Here is an 18,291-nt window from a genome sequence, read left to right on the forward strand (position 1 = left end):
ATATTCAGACAAACAGTATGAGAAAAGAGTTTTTTTAAACATTAAATCATGTAAACATGTTTTAGTATAAACCCCAAAATACAAATACGTATAAACCTCAAAATGAGCATAATATGGGACCTTTAAATGCCCAAACTGCTACCAGCTCAGATTTTGATCCAGTTCAGTAATGTGTAAGTCCACAATTAATTGGTTCACTGGACTCAAGTGAACACTGTGCTGATCTTCTGTACGTGCTGATGTACACGTATACAGTCACGAGACTGGAGTAACATAAATGTTGTGGGTGATACGGTTCAGTGCAACTTTACAAAGTCAACAATATTGTGTAAGCGTACCTGTGTAAACATCAGCTGGCTGTCACAGCATTGTTCAATCTGGACCCATGAGTTACCTACTTTTCAACGTGTGAATTAATCTAATTTCATTTCAAAACCTTTGATGGGACATTTGCAGATATAATTTAATAATGCACACATCCATAGTACCAATACAAATGTTTAATACTGTTTTTTATATTAAGCTATCGGAAACAAAATACTCAAATGAAAAAGCCACTGTGCCTTTACCTTTAACTAACACACAGCACAACAGACTGACATTACTGAAATAAAAATGATACTAAAATGCTTCTGCTGAACATGTGAGGATGTACCTCATTGCTGAAATTAGTTTTTTTCTGGGGCTGGCCCCTGTTAGTCAACTAATCGGTCTTAGTCAAAAAGAGTTGAAAATGTCTTTAGTCGATTAGTCATTTTTAATGCTTTTTCATGCTAAATGACTTCTTTCCAAGAAACTTATGAGTACATCTCTGGTAAACACAAGATTTAAAGTGGTGCTGTTACATGATTCTTTTGTGAAGAAACTCAGTTTTACAGATGATAAATGGATTGCATTTATATTACGCTTTTCTAGTCTTGATGACCACTCAAAGCACAGCTCTGTCGATTAGTTGACAAAATCATATGAGTGTTAGTCAAATAAGAATGTCTATAGTCGACCAAAGTCCTAGCATTTCCAGCACGAAAATGTGCAGTTTGTCTGCAAAAATAGGACAATACTTCTCTGGTGTGAAACTATATTTCTGCTAAATATTTATGTCTAGCGACAGATTTCCTCCTTTACGACCTGACACAGTCCTCCCTATAGTCACATTGAATCTGTACTTGTCAGCGTTGTGATTTTAAATGATTTTCTAATAACTGTAAAGCATTCATCGTTGCTGTCCGGTTTCAAAGTCCAGGTTGATCCCGGACAGCAGCTCTCCTCCACAGGAGCGGTTCAGCAGCTCCTTCAGGGCTTCATTCACGTCGTTGTTGAAGACGGTGGAGAAGCTGCAGTTGGAGTATCCTCCGCCACCGCCATCCGTGGGAAATGAACCCATCACCTCCTGCACCCATTTCAGCTCGTTGCTCAGCTCCAGACGCAGTGCGTCGAGGTGGCTCTGTCTCTCCTGGTAGCGGCTGCTGACGGCCCCGAGGCTGGAGCTGAAAGCCTGCATGTCATCCTGCAGGCTCCTCTTAAAGGCCTCCACCTTACGGAACTCGTAGCGGATTTGCGAGAGCTCGTGGCGCACATCTTCGCTCTCCTCCTTGTACCAGGCCTCCTTCTCGTTGTATATAGAGACCATGGCATCGATGTCTTCCTGCAGAGAGTCGTGGGCTGCTGCCAGGCTAACGAACGAGCTCTCCATCTGGTCAATGTCCTCTACCACCTGGGCAAAGCGCTCAAAGTTTACGTAGGTGTTGTTGGGTGGCATGCTCGAGTGGGACTTGATAGTGTACTCTCTCAGGCGCTTGGTCTTCAGCTGGCGACGCTCCCGTTTCCTCGGCTCCTGGGCTTTATTTTCCTCCTTGTGCTCGTTGGACTTCAGGGATTAAAAAAGGGAGCGTTAGTGTCGTACAAATAAGAAAGGAGCAGGCACAGATACAGACAGCTCATGCTATTATATAGACCATTTCACAGTTGTAAAAATAAACATTCTTAATTGCCCCAAGTTGATTTCCTGTTGCAGCGTATGAGACTAGAGCTGTAATCGGGCCATAAAAGTTAGGCCCGACAAGGCCCGAGCCCGACAGAATTCGGCCCGAGCCCAACAAGTACGTTTTGATTGACAGCTTTTTAAAAGCCCGAACCGGTTTACAGCCCGACATTATTCAAATGTGCGCACGCACACAGCTCTTTTGCCTTTTGTCAAGAATGAGTCATTTATAAATGTTTTAACATCATGACTAACGTTGGCGCTAGGCTTGGAAGTTGGAACAAAGAAATAAAATAAGTCCTCCGCCACCGCCGAACGAACCCGTTGGGTCCCATCGGGTTCGGGCAAAGATCTTCAGCTCTATATGAGAAATCAATTGACAGGAAGTTAACAAGGGGTGCAGGTTGTTGCCTAGCAATGGAATTCCATTGGAAAGGTCTGTAGAGCTCAACAGTGACCGTCCACTTTTTTAACGGCTCTGGTTCTGAAAGTGTTTTTCTCCATTCATTGACTTTTAGAAAACTGCTTATATAAAGAGTTTTAAATCTGGAACCAAGCCAACCAGCTACGAGAGGAATCGTGAGCATAAAACATTTGATTCGGCGCAAAAAAACATTTTGAAAATGGCAAAAAAAGGCAAAAGGTACAAGACTGTGTACAGTAACTATATCATAGACTTCAATCGCAGAAGCTCGCTCTAGCCTTTCGGGGTTTCGCGGGTACAGTAAATGTTTCTATGGTAACAGCGAGTTGGACCAATCAGAGACGTTACTGTTACGCTTAGGATTGTGGGTACTGTAGTTTTTCTCCATGGATAAAACATGTTTTTCTTAAAACAAGGTTGATTTCATACGGACTTGTAGCTTCTACAGGAACAGAAACTTTCGTTTCACGACCACGCAGCTCATGGTCAGTCTACCTCGGATGGTTTAGACATTATGGCTGATAATCAATGGCATTTTTACTTCCGGAAACACACTGTTAAGCTCTATACTATGGTTGAGTCCGAAATTGCATACAATGCACTACACACTCAATATTTATACTATCGTTCGACATACTTTTGTGTAAAACAACATTAGTGTGTATCTTTTTTGGACGCACTAAGCTGTAATTTTCAACATCACTTCCACAGCCTCCTTGCCGGTTGGAGACGCGTAACCGTGGTAACCCCTGCCGACCTCCACTCTTGCGGCATTGCCAGATAATGCTTGAATTACTGAAAAAGGTCATTAACTAGACCAACAGTTGCAGGTGACAAAATCACAGATTTTAAATTATGTAGAATGTTACAGAGCTGCCTTAGCTGACGTCTGTTTGTCTGTTATGAACTTTGTGGTTACTACTGCATTGCATTGTGGGATACATATGCATTTTGTAATATATATATATATATGTATATATGTATTTCCAACTTTTTTTATTTGAATTTTAAATTTTGACAACAAGTGACACAACACAGTAAACAAAGTGAACACAGCATAGTGGAATTGATATGTCACTTCCCCTCAAGTCCCCTACCCCCCCGCAAATCAACCCAGTACAGGTCCGAAATGGGGACAAACAACAAGACCCATGCACACTGACAAACACACACCAGTAAGGACACACAACATCCAAAAGATAAAAGTAGAAAAGATAGACTAATTAAAAGAGATAGAGAGCTGGCGTCACATGCAGCAGTCCAGAAGGAGGTGTGGTGCACATGAGAAAAAAAAGAGAATGATTTGGCCATGGGAGACGTGTGCCTCCATGGGTCAGTGAGCCCAAGTCGTTTGGCAAAAGCATGCAGAGTTTTGGCTGATTTAGTTAAAGAGTATGGTTTGTTCGACGATCTGTTCAGTATAGGTTCCTGGACCAGATTAAAGTCTCCACCCACAATGATATGATGATTTGCAATGTTGCATTTTGTAATATTTAACCGGAAATATTATGCAATTGACGTACTATTTTTCATACTAAATACTCATACTTCATACTATCTCACATACTGTTTTAGCCTACTAGTATTAGTATGGGATTTCTGACGCAACCTGTGTCTAAATTAAGGAAAACAGCAGTCATTGGTAAAAGAACCTGGAAGCTTAGTATCAAAATGTGTGCAGATTTAAATAGGAACAGCTTCCTGTTTCAGTGTAGAGCACAATAATGCTGTCTATAACAAGCTGGAATTACCAGGCAATGTGTTGCTTCAGCAAAGCTCTTCTTCAAACTTCACAATAGAAACAGGAAGTCAAGCCACCTACACATGATCAGAGATAAACCCGCGAGGTAGAGCACAAGGTCATTGTGCTTCCAGCTTTGGTTGCGCACTGAAAGGTCAGCCATATTTGCTGAAACTGACCCTATGTTCCAGTAGAACTACATGAAGCAGGCCAAAAAATCCCGCTCCTCTGGCACCACCTACAGCCTGTAGTGTGATTTGCAAAAATCCACAGCTCCCTGTTCAGATGCACCAATCAGGGCCGGGGTGTCTAACTGCGTGTCAATCACTGCTCATGCACACGCATTCATTCTCCCTTGTGGGGGGAGGGGCTTAGGAGACCGTTTTGGGCTTTAGCAGAAAGGGGGGGAGGGACTGAGAAGTTGTTGATGTTCAAATTTTTTGGCTAAGTCCTGGATCTTCACAATCCTAGCTACAGCACCTTTAACCTGTAAAAAAAGTAAAAAAATAATTGAGGATATGAAGCTTTATCTGCACATCTTTACATGTTTGTATTTCTGTGATAACCCGTCATTTAGAGTTACTATTGGTCATTTACTGTAAACAAATACTCGTAGTGACGTCGACGCAGCGGTAGCGGTAGCAGCAGAGAGGAGAAGCCATCAGGCAAGTGTTATTTAAATAAACTCCTGGTGTACAAACTTTCCAATGTCTTGTTTTATGAGTACAGAACCTATTTGTACTACTGGAGAAGTTTGGTACCATTCCGGGCATTATTAGTGGTGTAATTTACGAGATACACCTTTGGTTCCGTTAGCGCCTGCACTAAGCCATTTGGCTGATAGCGCTAACTCGACCAATGTTAGACCAAGGGAAAAAAGCTTCTGGGGGGGAGGTGTTTGGCTCGAGGTCAAGGTGCAAAGCAGCCTAGGGTGAAATTACTCCGAACCATCCCTTTAAAAAATGTCTTAACTAAAGTTAAGTTTACACTTTACCTTGATCCATGGGTGATTTAGAGCATCTTGAATTGTTAATCTTTTCCTGTAAGAGAAAAGAAAAAGTCAAAATAATGTTACTAAACTACCATAAACATGAACATTACACAACTAAAACACAGAGATTCACTTTGTTTTGCCTTGAAGAAAACGTCATTTACTACGTTACGCTTGAGCTCTTACTTCTTTCTTTATAATAAAAAAAATCTGTTTATTGATGGAAATTACACAGGAAATACATAGAATAAATGTATATCACTTTTTAAACCTTTTTCTTTAAAGGGGCACTATGCCGTTTTGGCCATTTCTTCGCTGTTTTCTCACTTTTTGCTCGCAGGTTTCTCCATAGAGCTCCCCCTACAGCTTCAGAATAGATATTTGGTAGCACTGTGTAAAAACTCGCTCGGTCAGTCTGCCGTTTCCTCTTTCTCTGTTCCTCCGACAATGTTTTCCTAGCTTTCTGCTTCTTTTTAGCCGGCTCAGCCATGACGATAATGTGAAAAACTCCATCGCTACCTTGCTAGCCGGTTCCTGAATTGGCGCATGTGTGCAGTGCCGTGAAGCAATTCGTTACATCGCGAGACCTAATATCACGCCATACTTCCTGACGCTGAAGTATAGCTTGCCGGCCAAAAGTTGCAAGGCTGGTTTTTCCGCTCACAGACGACCACCATTCAACCCGAAAAAAAGTCATATAACCATTCCAATGACTCCGAAGCTGTTCAGTTAAGGTAAATTAAGCTAAAAAAACGTCGTTTACATCGTAAACATCATTCATCAAAATGCCTTGAACTAGCATTATAACACTACAAGTAAAAGACTAAGAGTAAAGTAAAAACAAAAAACACAACAAAAAAATAAGGGGGGTACACATCAAGGTATCATATCAAAATGCCAAAGTAATACTGATAATAATAACCTTAGTAAATCAAAACATAAACGTAGGTGTTTTATGAGCATTTGCCTGTGTACTGCACATTCTCAAAAAAAAAATTAAGTTCTTAAAGTAGGTAATGATGGGTTGCCATCTCAAGTAAAAGTTTGTCATTGACTCTCTCAACGTAAATTTAATTTTTTCTAACTTAAAGCTACATTGTGTAAGAATTTCTCCCATCTAGCGGTGAAATTGTATATGACAACCAACTGAATATTACTTTCTAGCCCTTCCTCCTACGGTGGCTGAACCCGAAATTAGCTCTCTCCATCGTTTACACGCAGCTGTTCTAGCCACTCCAATATTAACTTTGGTCTTGTTGCTTTGCCTGTCGTGTTGTCATTTTAATTCTCTTTTTCGCTTCCCTGACTAGTAATCTCCCCCTGGCATTCGTCACGGTGCCAACAGGTGTAAGAGGGCGAAATGCGGAGGTATGTCCCTCTTTGGCTAATGTATTTTAAAGATGGAGGTATGTCCCTCTTTGGTTAATGTATTTTAAAGATGGAGGTATGTCCCTCTTTGGTTAATGTATTTTAAAGATGGAGGTATGTCCCTCTTTGGTTAATGTATTTTAAAGATGGAGGTATGTCCCTCTTTGGTTAATGTATTTTAAAGATGGAGGTATGTCCCTCTTTGGTTAATGTATTTTAAAGATGGAGGTATGTCCCTCTTTGGCTAATGTATTTTAAAGATGGAGGTATGTCCCTCTTTGGTTAATGTATTTTAAAGATGGAGGTATGTCCCTCTTTGGTTAATGTATTTTAAAGATGGAGGTATGTCCCTCTTTGGTTAATGTATTTTAAAGATGGAGGTATGTCCCTCTTTGGTTAATGTATTTTAAAGATGGAGGTATGTCCCTCTTTGGTTAATGTATTTTAAAGATGGAGGTATGTCCCTCTTTGGCTAATGTATTTTAAAGATGGAGGCGCTACATGGCTGCCGTCATTCGAGCGAGCGTCAGATTCTACGTGTACAAGAATACTTTGATTAGTTGGTGGAAGTAATTACACATGAATGAGTACATATTTGTGAAAGAACAAAGGGTTTTTTGCTAAGAATCAACTCAACAAATTACACAATGTAGGTGTAAGTAAGAGCATAACATCCTCCAGCCAACGGGCTAGCGATGGAGGAGTGTTGGATTTCCAGCTCTTACTTCTTATCCTTCTCCAACAACTGGCTGATGAATTTCTTGGCTAGCTCACTGGTGTGACAGAAGAACTCCTCGTCAAACTCATAATTTACGGCTGAAATGTTTTCCAACGTGTCCTGTTTGGTCTCCCCCAGGAAAGGCGAAGCACCACTCAGCCTGGAACAAAACGTAAAAAAGAAAGAGCAGTTCATCCCCCTGTTTGACAGGAGCTGCAATGTAATGTGCAGTATACTCTAAGTGACATTTTGGTATTCGTGGTTCACTTGCAGGATATAGGTAATGACCCCAACGCTCCACATGTCTGCTTCTAATCCCAGTGGCTCATAGTTGACAATCTCCGGTGCTTAAAAGGCAAACAGATGACAGGCAGAAAATATCTCTGTTAAAGTAGTTGAAAAATAAGCAGACTCCTGTTCAGTGTGACGCATTACCAGTCCAGCAAACCTTTCCCTTAGCATCTAATATCACAGGTTCTGAATCTTGTTGCGCAGACCGATTCCTCCAGTCATCTAAGGGAGGCCTGGTGTGAAGACATTGGTTTTGAGATATGAAAACATGATTATATCAGAAAGGTAAAGGTAAAGGTAAAGGTAAAACTCAACTGCAACTTAGTAGTTTCATGTTGATTTACACAGTATGAGATCTTTAGCATGACGTGGTCATACTCAGATTCTAGTCAGAATATGAGTCTGATACTGCTCCATTGGGCTGTGATTATGGGGCGTGTTTCAACCGAACCAGGAAAGAAAATGCCTCTGCACTCAATTGGACAGACCTACAACCAATCAGAGCAACAGATAGACCTACAACCAATCAGAGCAACGGATAGACCTACAACCAATCAGAGCAACGGAGACAGACGTCACAGAAGCTGCAAGTCAAAGCCAGGCTTCGACAGAGCAAAGGCCGAGGCGGCGGACGGGTGTGGCACACTGTTCCTCTTTTAAAATGAATGCGTTGTCGATATCTTCTATAACAGACGCGATGGCGGAATCTACACATCTCAATTCTCCAGCAGCAGCCATCTTTGTTGTAACTGTTGATCATCTGTCCATCATCGTATAAAGCCCGCCCTGACAATTTGATTGGTCCGAACAGCTCTGGTTGGAGCATAGTTGCTCCACAACGGATCAAGTCCAGACCGAACTTCCCGACCTTAAATTTTGTGGGCGGGGCTAAGTTCGGCTGGCATCCAGGCTATGACATGTTATCTTAGCGTGGCTAATTGTCAATCTAAGTTACCTTTTCTAAAGATCTTTCACCGGACAGCCCTGACTGTGTCTGTCTGGACATTTTCAGCCTGGATGGACATCAAATGACAGCTATGGACACTGGAGATACTCTGCATCTTGCATGCATGAGCATCTACATACTTGCTAATCTGGAAACTCTTTCATTTTGTCTGACTGTACGTCAGCAGGTGTGTTGGGTGGAGGATTCTGACTTGTGTTTCGTTGTTTCTCGGTTGTGTATGTGTTTATACTTTGTCTTACCTACAAACTCAGGTGTTCCGAAGATGTTTTTGAACTCAACCCCGGCTTCAATCTCGTGGGCAAGACCGAAATCAATGAGTTTGATTCTGGGCAGCGGCACATTCTTGTCCAGCAGCATAATGTTTTCTGGCTGCAGACGAGAGAGAGAGAGAAGTTTAAAATGTTTGAGAAACGCCTACCTAAATAACAAAATACAGACGACATTGTCGTATGATATCTGTATTTCTATTTTAACAACATCTAACAACACGCTTCTGTCGCTTTGACAAAATGTCACGGCCAAGTTGAAAGGTGCATTTCAGTGCAAAGATGTGACTCAGAAATGGGAGTTGTCTCCTCCACAGCACATGTGGTTAAACCTGAGTGTAGTGTGTCTTCACTGGACAAACCTTGAGATCAAAGTGGGCTATTTTCCTGGCGTGGAGGTAGTTGACCCCCTCGAGGATTTGCTTGATGAACTGAGTGGCCTCTTCCTCGCTCAGAGACTCCTTCTGTGCCAGGAAGTCAAAGAGCTCACCTCCAGAGACCCTGCAACGCAGACACGCATCATCCAACTGCCTGCTGTCACCAATTCAGTGCAGAGTAATACTATAAAGATTATTTTTTTGGAGGCAATTTAGGCCTTTAATTGACAGGACAGATGGGGAGAGAGAGGGGGGAATGACATGCAGCAAAGGGCCGCAGGTTGGAGTCGAACCTGTGGCCCGCTGCATCAAGGAGCAAACCTCTATATATGGGCGTCCGCTCTACCAACTGATCTGGGCACCCCAGAGTAATACTATAGAAAATGTTTCACATTCTCTAATTCAGCATAAAACAAAGTGATAGGACATGAAAACTGCCATGGACACATGTTAAACTTTATTATATATGTTTAATACCATTAACACAGCTAATACCAAAACATACCTATATTTGTTTCCCTTTTATTTCTCATGTTTCTTTAGTACCACACTGATTCTATCATATACATTGTAATTAAGTAAAGTTTATTTGTATGGCACTTATCACAGACAGAGTCACAAAGTGCTTCACAGGCCAAATAAATAGTTACTATAATGGCTAAGCCTAAAAACTTAAAGCCACTGAGGGGCTGCTTTACGGACTTGAAACTAACAGTCAATGGCTAGTAAACTAGCTGATGTGCTCTCTTCCACCTTACACCACTCAGTAGCCTACTGTTGGGATCACAGTTTCCAATAGTCATCGTTGCGTTTTGATAGACATGTATTGATCACAATGTTCTTCAAATAAACGTGCAAGAATCCATTTGTCCATTAAGCTCCATCAACAAACATTTCCACATCCACATGAGCGTTGCGGTGTCTAGCGCTTTTATGCGGTTAAAAACTATTTGTGCTACTCCGATTAAAAGCACCCCCTGTTATGTGTTGAAAGGTTCCTACCCAAAATAGACATCACTCTAAAGCACACTAGTGACACCAGTGGGCAATTTGTGTCCTACACCCAAAAAAAATGAAAATGGCTCTTACAGTTACATTATAACAAATTGATAATCATAAAAAGCACAATAAACCACAGTAGGTCATAGTAAGACATAAAAGCATTAAATAAATGAGGAATACGGTCAACAATGTAGTTAAACGAACGCCTGACTAAAAAGATGTGTCTTTAGCTGCTTTATAAAGATGTCAGCAGAGGCAGCCACTCTTAAAACAAGAGGCAACGCGTTCCACAGTCTAGGAGCGACTTTTTCAAAAGCTCTGTCACCTTTAGTGTTCAGCTTAGTACGGGGAACAGCCAGTAAGCCCCGATCAGAGGACCTCAAAGATCTGCTGACAACATAAGAAGAGGGCAGCAGATCACTAAAGTAGGCCGGTGCCTGACCACTGATGGCTCTGTATGTAATTACAAGAATCTTAAAGCTTTAGTGAGTAACTTTTTGATGTTAATGAACGTCCATTACGTTCAAGCCATTGCCAAATGAGTTGCTACAAAGCTAATTAAGACTATCAGCTCCACACAACTCTCTCTGTATTTCTCAGTGTGACTATATTCAGAAGATTGTGTCGTCCCGTGACTTTCGCGCGCAGAAACTCGGATGAAGATAATGACCTCTTCTGAAGAGTGCATCATGGTTTTTTTAATCCTTCGTGTCCTCCTTGAATGTAAATGATGTTCATTAATATCAAAAAGTTACACACTAAAGCTTTAAAGAAATGCCAAAAAAACCAGAGCACTTTTTTCTCCCATCCCTGAATGCTGTGTGGACTAGCCAGACCCTCCTCTGCAGCGCTGTGGAGGAAGGTCTGGCAATGCGAGACTACACTAGTCTGGACCGAGCTTCTTATGTGCTTATCCATCCCGCTTAGGATTGACCCATCTCCCAGAACAAATAATCTTGGGCTGAATGGAACGTGGGGCCCTGTAACCTGACATAGGTTGTCATGTATAAAGATTTTCATTTTTAAACCAAAACGTAGTAGTGTAGATGTAGCCTAAGAGGCTTTATATGATATGATTAAGATGAAATGCACAACTGTGTTATGATGACTAACTCCCTTGACTGATGGTCTGTCACTCACAGCTCCAGGATGAGCACCACGTCGGTGCGGTTCTCGTAGACGTCGTGCAGCGTGACGATGTTGGGGTGCTGAATCTGCTGCAGGATGTCCACCTCCCGCTCGATGTCCTCGCGCCGCACGCCTCGAGAGCTGGCCATGCTCTGACGCTTCTTGATGAACTTGGCAGCAAACTCCAGCCCCGTGCTTTTCTCTCTGCATTGCTTCACGATGGCAAACTGCCCGCTGAAACACAGAGGAGGAATCACACAGAGTTGGATCTGAAGAAGTAGGAGAGGCTAGACTAGTTTTTAGTAGTTTTAGCTTATAACAGATGTATTGGTATCTGCTGGTTCATCAATCAGTGAGTAACATGTTTAAGGCAATTTAGAAACCCTGTCATCATTACTTATTACATACTGGTTTCTAGCTATTTATTGAGAACATGGAATGAATGTGTATGTGCGAGATGTGCTTGGGTGAGAATGTGCTGGTGTATGTGTGTATATATATATACTGTATATTTTTTTATCTTTTTTATTCTATGCTGCTATTTGGAGAGGATGGCTCCAACAGAATTTCGGTGTACTGCATACAATGACAATAAAGATCTCTCTAAATCTAAAATCTAAATGCTTGTTTTTTATGTTTGTTTGTTTAAAAAAAAAATATATAAATTAAATTATATATATATATTTATTTAAATGTGAGTATTGGGCTCAAAATTCACATATTGTTATTAGGGTTGTAACTAATGATTATTTTCAAAATCGACTAATCTGCCAATTAATTTCTTATTTAATAAGTTAATCATTTGGCCTATACATGTATAACATCAGAAAACTGTGAAAAATGAAGAAGAAAAAAAACATAAACATCCAAAAAGCTAAAACAAGAGAATATTTGGATTTTTTTTTTCATAAAAAGACTTTTTTTGCTCTTTGACTAATTCATGAATTGACTAATTGTTACAGTTTTCATTGTTGTTTCCAATGGTTCTCTTTACTGAATTTAGCCTGGTTTTGTGTGTTGGCTCGAGTGACAAGTCGCTATTGAACCCTCCGTGTAAAAGGTGTGTTTTTCTTTTATTTAAGACAAATTGAGCTAAAACAGGTTCATCTCACCAGACAACATGCAACTTATAACTTCATACAGACACGTCTAAAAGATATTTAAAAAGTACACACATTGGCCTGATGGGGGCACTTCAATCAAAGAAGACATTTTCTAACTTTGAAAAGCTACAACTGCTCCTCTACTGGTCCATCTCAACCTTTAAACTCTTAACTTTATTTTTGTCCCCGGAGTGCAATTGGTTTTGCAGCAAGGTACAATACATGAAAAACAACATAGTCACACAATTCAGAAGGAGATTGCTGATGGTGGTGGGGGTGGGGGTGGGGGGGTTGACCCGAGTACCAGTGGGCTAGAAGATCAGCAATAGTCACTGGTGACTGACTTTGACATTTCTAAGTGTACAAAACAAAGCATCAATAACGTCTAAAAAAAGGCGGCAGAATGAGGACACAGCCACAAATACCCACAATACAGTGCAAAGTGACCAGACATATGGTCAGAAATCCTTTTTTCATACATACGCCAAAATTTGGAACGACATTCCCCATCACATCAGAACACTCCCATCCATCACGTATTTCAAAAAGACATACAAACTGTTCCTTCTCAACAGTTAAACTTGCCCTCACTTGATTGAAGAGGTCGAGGGGTGTGGCGATGACATCATCGATACGATAAGTACGCGGTTTCGCCGTCCAAACGAAGCCAAAAGGGAGCCGTTTTCGAATTTTTTCACACTGGTACCAGGTTTCAAAAAAGTGCGTTTTCAGGCAGTGCATTTACTGGATTCGTGTGGACGAATGATGCTAAATATGTGCGTTTGCACCAAAAAGCGTCTCCGTGTGGATGGCCCCTAAGTTGTCTATATCTGTCTAGCCCACGCTGATGTCCTGTACAAGTGTTTCTGTCCTCATGTGCCGTAACTGTGTTCTATGTTCTATGTTTCTGCAGAACAGGAACCTGCTGGAAACTGAATCAGGCCCAATTCTATTGTAACTTAATGTTACTTTTAACTTTCCTGTATAATAAGTGAAAAATTCAATGAACGTCTCTTCCATTGTAACACAAATTGTCTCCATCAGCAGCATGGACATCATCATTATCATCATCACCACCACCATCATCTTGATGTCACAATTACCCTATTAAGTTTAGTTTTATTATTTGTGTGTTGCTAAATGCTTAATTAATATTGTGCACCCCACAATAACCCATGCTACAGGACTCAGACTACTGGTGGGATTGACTGTGATTATATTTTCTTACTCACTCATATTTTCCCACCACTTCAGTCTATTTATAGCATCACACAAATTCTGCCACAAAGTAATAATTGTAAATTCGGCTCTCTTAGATACTCACACATCCCAACACAAGCAAACACGTCATGTAAAATACGTTGTTTGATGTAGATACGTGTTTAAAATTCAAAAGGTTATTTGACTGAACAACTGTATCTCTTTATTTCTGGTTCACTTGAGTGGTTTGTAATCTAACACTCCACTTCCTCATGTGCAGCCAGTCTGGGGGTAGATATAGCCGCAGCTAAAGATAGACGAGTCCTTTAGAAAGCAGCATGACACGCGTAGCAGTTGTCTCCACCTGACGACGCACAGCAACAAACCTATAGGGCTAAAACACATGCAAGTTAATGTTTCTTTCCCCTTTCTTCTCTACCAGTATTATTTCAGTGTTCTGAGGTGTATAGAAACACTTTAATGTGTGAATATACTGTATGTGAAAGCACTCATGTATCAAAGAGGAAGCTTTGGCTCACACATTTGACTCTTGTTAAAGCAGTCAAGGAGAATAAAAGTTATCACAGGTGCAGGAAGTATTTGCAGCATGCAGTTAATAACTCAGAGTCATTTCCATATTGTTATAGACCAACAATAACTGCTCGGTGCAGCGACCTACACGCTTGTTGGTGCTCTTGAGCAATGCAATCTCAAGTTTCCCAGTATGAATGGTGCCTTATTATGAAATCTATGTAGATGTTGTTATTACAAATACCTCTCACAAACTCTACACCAGCACTAAAATCAATATTACTGATGTCTGACTCACTGTTCCTGATCAACTAAAAGATTATGTAAAGAAGTTAGGGCTGTGCGATATGGAGAAAATCAGAGATCACGATATTCTTGACCAAATATATCGAAATCTATATTGCGACGATATTGTAGGGTTGAAAACTGGTGCTTTTACAAAAATATTTTCACAATTAGATTTTAGATAAATAATCATTAATAATGTGGATATAATCACTAAGTGGGTAAAGGCAAGTAATAGAACAGCTAGAACAGTCTGGTAAGTTCAGAAAATGACATCACTTTACTGTAATGCAGCCTTTAAAACCAGGAAACAGACAACACCTAACATATATTACAATATCCCAAATCTAAAATGATATCTAGTATCATATCACAATATCGATAAAATATCGATATATTGCCCAGCCCTAGAAGAAGTTATGCCACACTTTACATCTGCCATTCACAGAATTTTGTGCTGTATGTCCTCACACAAAACAATTAAAAAAAAACAAGATAAGTTCCTCTAAATCATAATTTATCATGACCGGATTCCTCATAAATAATTTCTTTATATATAAAACATTAAAATAGAAAGAAACAGAGGTTTTCCTGCGGCTCTCACTGAAATAATTGAATAAATACATAAATAATAGAGCGGGGTATCGCCAAGTATTCCCCCGAATTGATTATATTTCGATTCACAAGGTCTCGATTCGATTACAATTCTGATTCAATATCAATTAGGTAAGGGACATTTCAGTTTCAATACCAACTTTGCTTGGATATAAAAAAGAATCTCAGATCTGCTGTACATTGTACAAGAAAGAAGCAAACACACTAAAATGTTTTTATAATGCACCAGGTTAATGTTTACATTAAGAAGTTTGTTTAAAGAACTTTTCCATGGTGAAAAGACATGTAGGCTTATAAAAGATAGATGTCTTGATTTTATTAATAATCTCAGATCACTCACAGAAAGACGATCGATTATTTCAACCCAGCCATAAATAAATAAAATGTACAGCATATAGAGGAGTAGTAGTGCTAGCAGGTAGTATCCATCTACCCATCTATCTACTTATCCATCCATCCATCTATCTATCTATCTATCTATCCATCCATCCATTTATACATTATTAGATTTAAGATAGCATTACCCTGGCATGCATTAAAGTGTCTGCATTCACACCATCAGTTATTTGGACTCTGATTTACATTAAACATCTCACCATTATTCATTAAATAAAATAAAAAAAAAACAGATACAAATATTTTACCATTAAGAAGTAAACGAGAATAAATACTGCATGCGTGCATGTCTTTACCTTCCCAACTCTTCACCAATTTCATAGAAATCCTCCACTTTCTGTTGTTTGAATGAGTCCATGGCTGCAGTCCTCACTGATGTTCTTCAGTTAGGATAATACTTCATCTCTCTTAACCTGAAATAACAAGCGTTACACAGTTATTATTATCATCTGGAAAAATGTTTCTACAACTCTTTACATGTAACTAAAAGATACAAAATCTGAGAGAAACGTTTTTAAAACATCCATAGCTATCCTGATATCGAAAATGCAATTCAGTTGAAAGTTTAAACAGTCGCCCACCGACGGTTTCGGTCACCTTTTGGCCCTGGACACTGAAGTAAGAGACTAGTAGGCCTATTGTAAATGTCATAAGTCATAACTAATACAACACATAACAATCAGTGAATATAAAATGTCTTACCATGTAAAAACGTCAAGTCTTAATCATGAACACCATGTCCTCCTCCTTTCGCTGTGTGCGTCTCCTTGTGTTCAAAGAGCACTCCAATTCCCAGCAACACATTCCGCTCACTAGCACGGGAACAGCGTCACACTGAACTTCATTCAGAAAACTACAGATTTAACGTGGCGTTGCTCATAACGTTCTGCATGATATTAGTGGATGAAACGTAACATATTACCGTAATGTAGTGCACGGATGAATGACAACTGTGAGCCGAGCAAAGCAGTACATTTGAATTCAATTTAAACATTTTTTTTTATTATTTCTTCACACTGCTCCTTACATCTTTACCTGACACAATACTGTGAAAACTTATTTTCAAAAGAAGCTTTAGGTGTATTATTTTCAAGCCGAATCAAAAACGGAAACGTACGCACTCAAGCGATACATTCAGAAGAGTTAAATCATGTATGTAACTCTGCAGACATTTAAGTAAACTTTTACTTTGCAATAATACAAATGAGGTTTGGCGTGACTCTGTCTGTGCGCGCGCTCTGCCTCTTGGCTCGTCCGTCTGTTCAGCTCGTGAAACTATGACACACCTGTTGTTTCGCGCGCTCTAGCACACTGTCAACTCTGAAAATCAATTGTAAATAGACACCATCAGGGAGTCAAATAAAAAATATATATTTATTTGACTCTTTGGTGGTGCCTCTTTCATGGGGAAAGCTAAATGCAAATTCTGATCAATAAAGATTTATTTATTTTTCACACTTGCACCCCTCCCTTACCATTTTCTTCATAACTTTCTAAGCTAGCCTATTGGTTACAATTATTTATGTCCCAATCAAGAACAAATTTATTATATATATATATAAATTTAATCTGCTGCAGACATTCATGTTCCCCAGAGTATGAATCCTGCTGATTTTGATGATCTCCTGACTTTTCACTTCACTTCTTCCATCGCCGTGAGGTTGACAGTTTGATTTTGAGTGAAATATCTTGACAACTACACTGTAAAAAGTGCTTTGTTGTATCAACTTAAAATAACGAGTGAACTAGTTGCATTAATTATTTTGAGTTTGAACAACTCTTTCTGGATTGTGCTGCCAACATAACGATAATAGTTGAGGGTACAACAATAATTTGAAATGCACCGCGATGCAAAGCAACCCCGACGCAGAACTCCGAAAGGGTCACGACGCCGTAAGAGCGACGGTGTATCTACGGCGTGGAGTTGACGCAGAAGCATAGAACAGCCTTTAGTCTTTACAACTAATTACCAAGTTTTTAGAACAACTAATATCAAACGGCAACTTGCAAGTCAGAACGCCATGTTTCAAATCCCTTGGACAAAAATATTTTTTTTTGTAGACAACATGAAATAATATATATTGCTGACAAAAAAATTAAAAACCTATAGTGGCTAAATTGTCATGAAATCTGCTACGTATATTCATGTTCCCCAGAGGAAGAATCTTAATTACTTTATTTGAATAGGGACAGATGCTTAGACTTAGACATTTGTTCAACTAATCTCCAATGAACAGCATTACAGCATTTATAGCTATTGTTAATTTCCAATGCCCGTCCCTGGAAGGGCTTTTAAACAGTCATGAAAACAAACATTATGCCCTGCCACACAAAACAGTTTTTACCTCTATTTTTTTTTTTTGAAATATGTTAGGTCTAAATGTGAAAATGAACTGCTACCTCCTCTGTCAGCTCTAGCCACTGAAAAGAAATAAGCGGAGAAATCAGGCCAATTACAGAAGCTGGTCAGTCTGACGTGGTGTTGCCTGAGCTCATTACTATTCATGAGCTCGCCCAGTTGCGCTGGGTAAAGGATGCTGATAGCCAGGCTCTCATTGGCTAGCTGTTAGCCAATCAGTGTCAAGCAGCTTAGCTCGTTGAATATTAATGAGAACTGGCACAAATCGAGCTGAGTCTTCCTGCAGGCTTTCTATACCACGCTAGAATGGCTTGAAACAAGGTAACCAAGGCATTTGTTCCACAAAAAATGTTACAGAGTCCATGGTAGAACTTCAGACATTACCACAAAGTAATGAAATACGTGTGGCAGGGCACCTTTAAACATTGCCACAATTAATTTACAAGTTTGTAACTTTGGTGACCCCCTGACTTTTCATCTAGTGCCATCATCAGGTCAAGATTTTACCAGTGGCCTACTATGGTTTCTGACCAAATTACCTGCCAAAT

The 18,291-nt window shown here is 39.9% G+C and overlaps 1 protein-coding gene across 1 annotated transcript; it reads right to left on the reverse strand.

The window, feature by feature from the left end:
* Positions 1–445: 445 nt before the first annotated feature.
* On the reverse strand, positions 446–16,345 carry dapk2a (death-associated protein kinase 2a). The gene is made up of 9 exons (XM_031323686.2): positions 16,087–16,345; positions 15,681–15,797; positions 11,267–11,488; positions 9,110–9,248; positions 8,721–8,850; positions 7,495–7,570; positions 7,231–7,383; positions 5,141–5,186; positions 446–1,867 (listed from the first exon to the last, which is right to left on the reverse strand). Exons 2-9 carry the CDS (start codon positions 15,740–15,742, stop codon positions 1,214–1,216), a joined length of 1,482 nt encoding a protein of 493 aa, XP_031179546.1. The 5' UTR covers positions 15,743–15,797; positions 16,087–16,345; the 3' UTR covers positions 446–1,213.
* Between the last annotated feature and the right edge of the window lie 1,946 nt (positions 16,346–18,291).

The sequence above is a fragment of the Sander lucioperca genome, chromosome 3, assembly GCF_008315115.2.
Source record: "Sander lucioperca isolate FBNREF2018 chromosome 3, SLUC_FBN_1.2, whole genome shotgun sequence".
Classification (NCBI taxonomy): Eukaryota; Metazoa; Chordata; class Actinopteri; order Perciformes; family Percidae; genus Sander; species Sander lucioperca.

Excerpts from the sequence above, each read along its gene's own strand:
- dapk2a (XM_031323686.2), bottom strand. The coding sequence starts at position 15,742 with ATGGACTCATTCAAACAACAGAAAGTGGAGGATTTCTATGAAATTGGT. Across the intron at positions 9,249-11,266 it reads GTGGTGCTCATCCTGGAGCT|GGTCTCTGGAGGTGAGCTCT; the intron begins GTGAGTGACAGA and ends TCTGCGTTGCAG. Across the intron at positions 7,384-7,494 it reads GGGGTCATTACCTATATCCT|GCTGAGTGGTGCTTCGCCTT; the intron begins GCAAGTGAACCA and ends GTTTTGTTCCAG.